Raw genomic sequence first — 8,219 nt, 5'->3', positions numbered from 1 at the left:
TCTTTCAAGTTTTTGGTTCTACTTTGCCATCAGTTCTGCTCCCTCTAGCACAATTTGTCCCATCTCTCATTCCGTTCCTCACACCTCCATTCCTGTGATCTGACACAGCTCATGCCTGCAGGTCATGTCTACCTCATGCTACCTTCAGCTTCCTCAACCACTATAACTACCTGCCACTTGTTCAACTCCAGATTCTCAGTTATTCAGGTGAGTATGAGAGTGAGAAGTGTATGTTCTATCTGCTCTGGTCCCTGAACAATCACTGAGGTCCTTCTGAATTCCACAGCTTCAGCCACAGAATTCGCACCTGGGCAGCTGTTCACCATAGTAATTAGGGTCAAGTACACTGGTATGTCTTCCATGTAGCAGATGTCCCAGGAACACAAGGATATGATAACATCTTAAAGTCAGTAACACCATTACACACTTGAAAACTCCACTTCAAGTCTTCATAAAATTCCACAAGAGAGGAGGCACATTTCATCTCAATATATTTGAAACCAGATTCAGTGAAGTCCAACAGCTGTTTAAGACAGGTGGAGCCTAGGGACAGGTTTGGAAGGCGGTATGGACTACTTGGTCCCAACATCATCTGTGGTCATGTGGTCTGTATGATTTCATTTATCCACTCTTTAAATTTGCATAGTTTTGTGTAGATGCCTGGAGCTCCAGGTAAGCCACACTGGCGGGTTCCACCGGACACAAGGCCCTGCAGGACCCCGTTGCACACCAGTGGCCCTCCAGAGTCTAACTGTTGAGGGAAGAGAAGAGATAGTTAAGGCGGGTGGAGCTGAGGATGGGGGGAGACACACAGGAAGCCAGAAGCATAAAGACGAAAAGGCAGACGGAGATTCAGAGTGGAAACATACAATGCAAGTGTTTCAGGTCAGCAGTGAGAGCTAAAGACACAAGCAGGAGTGACAGACCGAGCAGGACCCAGAGACACATGGGGTAGAGGAGGAAGAGGTGATGGGGTGACAAACTGAAACCCTGGTGAGATTCAAAGACAGTGAAAACACAGATACACAGGCCCAATTATTGAAAAGCCACGCACGTAAACCATAGCTTGTAGGCAGGCAGGAACAGTCCTGACTCAAACACCAGCTCTCCCTTCACCCCCTTGGAAAGTTTCCCTGAGGAGCTACACCCAGGCCTGTACCTCCTTTTCCAGCTTTGGCTGAGTCTGAATTGAAGGGTGAGACTGGGTGGGAATTTGTGGGCTCTGGACACATTACAGTTGATGACGGGAGTTGTGCAAGGCACAACTGGGGGCTGGGAATCCTGAATGCAGTCAACCAGTCTGTTCTTACAGCTGTGTTCCTACTCCCAGGACCCTCCCGGACTCCCTCCTGGGCGTCTCTCCAGCCCTCCTCTGAACATCATGACCCTACATCTCTCTGCTGATTGCTTACTTCTCCCTGGCTCTCCTTGCCTGCCTCTGTAGCTGCCTTACCCTGTGTCTCCTTGTTTCCTTCTCACCTCCCAGGTCCATCTCTCTGTCTCCTTGCACCTCTGTCTCTCCGTGGCCCTCTGAGTCTCCCTCATTCCTGCATGACCTACTGCCCTTTGTGGGTTTTAAATTCCACCTCCATGCTAAACCCCTGCCTCCCTGTCCCAGTCTCTTACGTAGCAAGTGTTCTTGCGGCTCTTACCACCAGCACAGAACATACTGTCGTGGTGGTATGTGTGAAACATGACTCTGCAATACGGCTCTGCAACCACACGAATAATCGCACACTGCAGATCCAAAGGGTAGTAGCCTGAAGGAAAGGACACAAGGTCAGAAACACTCCTGTGCAGAGACTCCACAGTTATCAATGAGTCCAGAGACAGGAACAACAAAACTCACCTTTCAATAGCAGACCCCAGCCAGAGACCTCGCAACTGGTTTCAGGTGTTGGACATTCGGACGCAATGGGGATTGTCCGGATGGTGTCTGATTCCACAACTGGTCCGTTCAACTTGATGAGCATGAGGTCGTTAGCATTTGTAGGGTTGGCGTATTGAGGGTGCTTCACCGAGTGCCTGGCATTGATAATCATGCTGCCTTGTTCAAACCAATCGTAAATTCCGTGGAGGCCCAGCCCAATGGTGTAGGAACTGAGGATGATGGAATAGTCAGTACCATTATAACTACATCCTCTCTAGGAGCCCAAACCCCGATGGACACCAAAATCCAATCTTAGCTTCAGGCCCACTCTTCCTCAACCTCAGTCCCATCCCCATTGCAATTCCCGCCCTCTACCCATCCAGACGCATGCCTGGTGCCATCCTCATCCCCACTTGGACAGTGTCCAAATCCCGTTCCAATCTCCACCCTTAGATAGCCTCAGAACCTTATTATTAGGGTTGGGGAAAGAGAAACATTGTGTAATGCATTAATTAAAGCAGCCGCTAATGTTGTGGTTCAGTATAATATATTTAATTCAAAAGTATTTCATGAACTCCACAATGTAGAACATGTCAGAACTTGAAGGGAAGACAGCATTTGAGGTGCACCTCACCCTGGCTCCACACCAAAGGATCCTTTTTATATAAGAGGTGGAAATTATGATCTTCATGAATGTTTGCATTGTCTTAATTTGTTTAAATAAGACATTATCATATTTTTTACAGTATAAGCTTTTGCCTCATCTCTCCCTATACCCGGCCCTGCAGCACAGTCCATACCTCTGTCCTCATCCACTTGGCTCTGTCTTCACCTGTCTCCCTCACCTTGCCCCAGACCCCTTGCACCCGGTGCCAAGAGATCCCTTGTCCACAGGACCTGGCTCCAAGGGCCTGAAATCAGATCGAAGCCTGCCTCTCTCAAGGCACTTTCTTCTCGGGACTTTCGTACTCATGTCAACCCCAGGTTCCTGCCTAGTTTCTCTTCCAACATGAAGGATTCTTCAGACCCAGCAGGAGATGTGAATGTTCTTCCAGCCTGGGGAAGAGGATCTCCCAGCCAGCCTCCGTGTTGAGCGTTCCTCCAGTCTTTCTCCAGGCTGTGTGTTTTAAAGTCGCAGCTCTGGACATGTCCAGCCACTGGAGCTGGGACTTACTTCCTGTCCCACCATCTCTGCAGCATTGGAACACCCCTCAGGGCCAAGACTGGGCCCTGTGTTCTCAATCGCAGACTGGGTCTTGCCTCTCACTGCAGTGCAATGTCAGGCCCTAAGCCCTGCCTACATTGCCCAGACAAGAGAAGCCATGCTCCAGCCCTCCCAGTCCAGCACACTGCCCCACTCATGCAATCACCCCTAGTGCATTTGCTCACGGTCTCCAGCAGTGCGCAGCTGACAGCACCCACTGCGGATGCACCAGAACTCCAGAACAGTAGTGGTGCAAACCGTCAAACAGTGCGGCTATCCAGGGCTGGGAGTGTGGAGTGCAAGTGATGCCATCAGTAACACGTTTCCTGAGCAGGTGGAGCCGACCTGGGATGTGATTGCTGGTCCCATTGGGAGGAATCTCTGCTTCTGCGGAATGAGCACACAGGGGATGCAGTGGCTGGGGAAAACAATCCGGTAATGGATGCAGTAGTATATCCACTAGGGCTCAGGTGGGTCTGGATTAAGAAGGCCCACGGTATATCAGGGGGGCTGAGGAGGGGCAAGGTCTCAGTCTCTGCCTCTGAGGATCAAGCAGGGAATATCCAAGGCCAGATACCTCCTCTGAGGCTGAAGTTTCACACTGTGCTCCACCACCCAGGGGAATATGCTCAGTTTTACCACACAAAAGCCATTGCCCAGGAGGAGTGGCAGTGCAAGGTTGAGGACAGAGACAAACATGCCTGGGATTCTGTCTCCTGGATATGCAGAGTGGATGGCCAGGCACAAAGAACACTACCTTGGAGATCACTTCTCATCCTGGACCGCAGCCCACTGCAGGGGTTCGTTCCCCAGGAGCTCAGGAGCAGTGATGTGCACAGGTAGCAAAGCAGCTGCCACACGTCTCTGCCAGCTGGGGCAGGTGGTCCATGCACAATGCTGTCCCTGTGCTAATAACAGCTAACATCTGGACACTCGCCCATGGGCCAGAGTCTGGGGAGCACGGGCCTTTATACTATAGTATGTAACCTGCTTTCAGAGCACCATGGGAGGGGAGAAACTGGGCACAGAGACATTACAGGCTTTGCCAAGGTAAGAAGTAGCAGAGCTGGGCTCAGAAACCAGTTGCTGTCTCTGCACAAGCTGTGTTTCTATCCTGGTGCCATGCAGACACCTAGGGGACCTGTTGGTGGGGCAGGATGACCCATTCTGGGTGCACATGGGTTAGCATGCACCCACACTCAGATACCTGCGGCCGAGTGGATGACGCATCCCAGGAAACAAAGCCAGAGGACTTGTGCTGTGGTCGCCATGTCAGCACCTGCTGTGGAGGAGACCTGGTGACTGTGGGACCTGGCCCACCATTCCAGGAGCAGCGAGAATGGACCTTGTCCAGCCTGCACTCTGAGACTCTCACCAAGGAACAGTAGCATAGGACAGAGTTTGGCACCTTCTGCCTTATGATATTTTTCCATGATCTGCTGGGGATAGACCCAGGACACCCCCAGCACGCAACGCCACAGAGCCATCCCTCTGCCTGCTGATGACTGATGGCTGGTGAACTTTTCTGCTGTGCCCTGCTCCATGTAATGCAGGGTGTTTCACGCTCCGTGCCAGCTGCTGTCCCCCTCCCCAGTAAGGACAACCAAAAGGCCCATTCTTTATCCAGTTCCTGGGAGAACACAGTGTGCGCTCTACCTGTGAGGACAGAGAAGGTAGGGAGACTGAGGAACAAGAGGCGTTTAGGGACAGAGTGAGAGACGTGAAGACTGAGGCTGAACCCTGGAGGAGAAGATGGGGCTCAGACACACATGTCTCAGGTCACTAAGCTGAAGGAGACTGAGATGGAAATGAAGGATCTCTCAGTGAATAGATTCAGACACAACCCTGTGCCAGGCATCGCACTAGCAGGAGACACATGCTGACTCAGTTTCACATCCATCTCAGGTGCCAGGTCCTGATATTATCCCCATACCACGGAGGGTGCTGATGTAAAGCAAGAGAGGGTGCCTGTTCTGCTTCTAATCAGATCAGGGCACTGACAGGCTGAGTAAGAAGCGAAGAGGACACTAGAGTCTGTGTCTTAAAACCTCACTGGGAGTTTGGACGGTGGCACCGCCTGTAATCCCAGTACTCGGGAGGCAGGAGAATCTCAAAGTCCTCACTGTACACTTAGTCAAAGCGATGCTGTAAGGGGGAGAAGGCGACACACACCCAGCAGGACAGAGACAAGAAAGAGGCAGGAACTCAAAGGGCGGGAAGCACAGAATGAGACTTGTAGGAGAGAACACCAGGTTGCTCACCTGTCTTCCACTTCTGGGGTTCAGAGCTCGGCTGTGCTGTGTGGGACTGTGATCTGTGGGCTGCTGACTCTCACAGCCTTTGTAGGTTTTATAAGGATCTGCATGGGGGCTGGCTTGCCCTGGGGCCACTGGAACATTAGAGGTTGAAGGCTGAAAGATTAGAGTCCTGGGAACTGAGCCTCTGCCTGTCCTGCTTCTAATCAGATCAGGGCACAGAGAGCAGGGCTCCAGGCTGTGAGGAAGGAAGGGAGTGTGGTCTTGGGCCATGAAAGACGTGACCAGTTCTGTCTGGTCTCCCAACCTCTCTGTTTCACTCTTCCTATTCCTCCTCTGAACTGGTCTTTGCTACCCTTAGCCTCTTGTCTCATGGATTATCTGGTCTGGATTCCTTCCTTTTGAAACTGTGTATTAAATCTACATTAAATGAAGCAAATGTACATGAAATCAAGACAGTCTGTGTCTCTGTATGTGTGGCCCTGGTGACTGAAGCTCGCATTTTCTCGCTGAGCTCCATCCCAAGGTATTTTTTAAAGTTTCATTTTGATGAAGAGTCACACGACTTCCCCAAGTTGCCCATGCTGTGCTCTAACTTGAGAGACTACTGCTTCATTTTCCCAGAGAGCTGGGCTTATAGGCAAGCAGTGTGACAGGCAGTTTATTTTTCTGTCCTAGGGATGTACCAGGTAGTGTGTGGCACACTCTACCCCATTTTCAGCCACACCAAATCCTAAATTTATGAACACACCTGGCAGGTTTGTACCTGCCACAGGCTGTGAGTTACCTACTCCTTTTCCATGATGTCTCCCTTAGTCATTTTCTCTTTCCTTTGAATCCATGTACAATTGTGCGGGAGTTCCAATGGCAGCCACATCTCGCCGACCTATCCAGGCCCTTCCTCAGTTCCAGTCAACTCAACTCAGCCCCAGCTCATTGCAAAGTTCAAAGCAGATCAAGCTGTAAAGGATGTCACCGGGATCCCTCAGGCTGAGGGCTCAGGACCTCAACAGTGGCCCAGCGTGGCGGGCTGATCATAAGCCCCCATAGTCACCTACACTTCTGACCTGCCAGCCATGAATCTGTTGGCACATCCCAAGCCTAGGCATCTGGAAGCCTGGGTCACAGAACTTTGGGAGACTCTGACACTTTCTGGTGCATTAGTTAATGAAGGGCAGGTGAATAGATACAGCTGAGAGCCCAGTAACGAGGTCAAGTGTACGGAGGGAGGTTTCCCACACAGGCTGCTACTGTTGCCACAGAGCTGGGCTGGGCCTTTTCTCCTCTGAGCACCATGAGTGTTTCAGAGGCCCCATCACCTTGGCCAAATGGTTCCTGAATCCATGTGCAGCCCTTTCCCCCGAAAAGGCCGGGGAAGGTCCAGGGTCCTCTCCATGGTCCATCGTGCTGTGTTCCCTGAGAGTCTCATTACAATTCAAATATAGTCCTGTTGTCGCTGTTCTGTGTGAGGACTTGCTTTAGAGATTAGGGGACAACATGAGGTGACAGGCACCAGCCTTACCTGCAAGGTGTGAGGAGTTAAGGAAATTTTTCCTTATTATTTCTTTGAATATCTTCTCTTCGTGTTGGGATCCCATGGTCTAGTATATGGCTAGTAAAGGACCATTATTATCATACATCACATACACTAAGCTGCTATGGTCACTTTTCCATGAAGTTTTTCCTGAATCACAGCACCGTTTCCCTCTCTACACTCTTCTCTTTGCAGAGATGGTTGTTGCACGCACTGGTACCTGCTGGTGTGGGTCCTCGCTGTTATCATGATGGAAGCAGAACTAAAACCACAGCATGAGTGTAAGGGCAAGAGTTTCAGTTTGAGTGAGAGGAAATGGTCAGGGTATTAGGTTGAGGCACTGACAAACATCAAGTGGATGTGAGTGCAATTCTCCTGAACATATGTGCTTCCTATTTTGTCCCGAGAGCATGGCTGCCCTGGCCGGGTGGTGCCCCAGGCCAGCTCCATGCAGGCATCCCAGGCTGTCTGCAGCTACCTTCACTCCGGCCCCAGGCTCATCTTCTTGGTGGCTGCTCCAGCTGCCTGGACAGATGCACTGTCCTGGCTGATCTCCCTTCTGCTTTGAGCTTTTGAGCTTTTGAGCTTGAGGCTCCTGCGACTTTCCCCTGTCATCAGGTTCCATGAGGTAGAACCTACACTGCATGTTTTTCATTCAGGCCACAGACTCCAGAGTCAGGGTTTTTGCATTTATATGAAGACTTGGTACCCCAAGCTCAGAGGCTCAGGCTTTAGGCTTCTGATGCCCCAGTCTGGGATCCAAGCTGCAACGCCCGAAAATCCAAACACAGACTACATACTTGAGGGCATATCTGGAAATCTTAACACTCAGTGAGAGACTGGGGGATGCTCCTGGGGTCTACAGGATGAGGTCAGAACACCCTCAGAGAGATAACAAAGCTCTGGACCTGCTTTCATCTTGATATCACCTTCTCCTGTCACAGAGATGTGGATAGTGTTTACCATAAAGAGTATCTGTATTCTTTGGTTGTACATTTATATGTATAGAAGTGATGTGGATATGTTAATACTGTTATTTCAATCGTCTATAGCCTCATTCTGTTAAAAATTGTCATAGCATACTATAGTATTTACTACCTGTGATGCTTATTGTGTTCACGATGTGGTACAACCATCTTCTTTATTCATTTCACGACAGTTTAGTTACGGAGAAAGGAAGCACCCTTCAGATCAGCAGTTGCACCCCTTACTCTCCACGTCCCAGTACCAGCAAATTATGAATCTGCTGTCCCCAGGGCGTTGCCTATTATACATAGTCCATATCAATGGATCTACAACATGTGACTTCCCATGGCTGAATTCTTTCACTTCACATCATATGTTCTTCTTCACTCA

The 8,219-nt window shown here is 50.3% G+C and overlaps 1 protein-coding gene across 1 annotated transcript; it reads right to left on the bottom strand.

The window, feature by feature from the left end:
* Positions 1-534: 534 nt before the first annotated feature.
* On the bottom strand, positions 535-4,346 carry LOC102009229 (kallikrein-4-like). Its single transcript, XM_005412753.2, has 5 exons — positions 4,282-4,346; positions 3,260-3,461; positions 1,850-2,100; positions 1,627-1,760; positions 535-751 (listed from the first exon to the last, which is right to left on the bottom strand). The coding sequence occupies exons 1-5, from the start codon at positions 4,343-4,345 to the stop codon at positions 599-601; spliced, it is 804 nt and encodes a 267-aa protein (XP_005412810.2). The 5' UTR covers position 4,346; the 3' UTR covers positions 535-598.
* Positions 4,347-8,219: the final 3,873 nt, after the last annotated feature.

The sequence above is a fragment of the Chinchilla lanigera genome, unplaced genomic scaffold, assembly GCF_000276665.1.
Source record: "Chinchilla lanigera isolate Chin_1 unplaced genomic scaffold, ChiLan1.0 scaffold00157, whole genome shotgun sequence".
Lineage (NCBI taxonomy): Eukaryota > Metazoa > Chordata > Mammalia > Rodentia > Chinchillidae > Chinchilla > Chinchilla lanigera.
The sequence above is the reverse complement of the archived record's forward strand: the minus strand, read 5'-3'. Positions and strand labels throughout refer to the sequence as shown.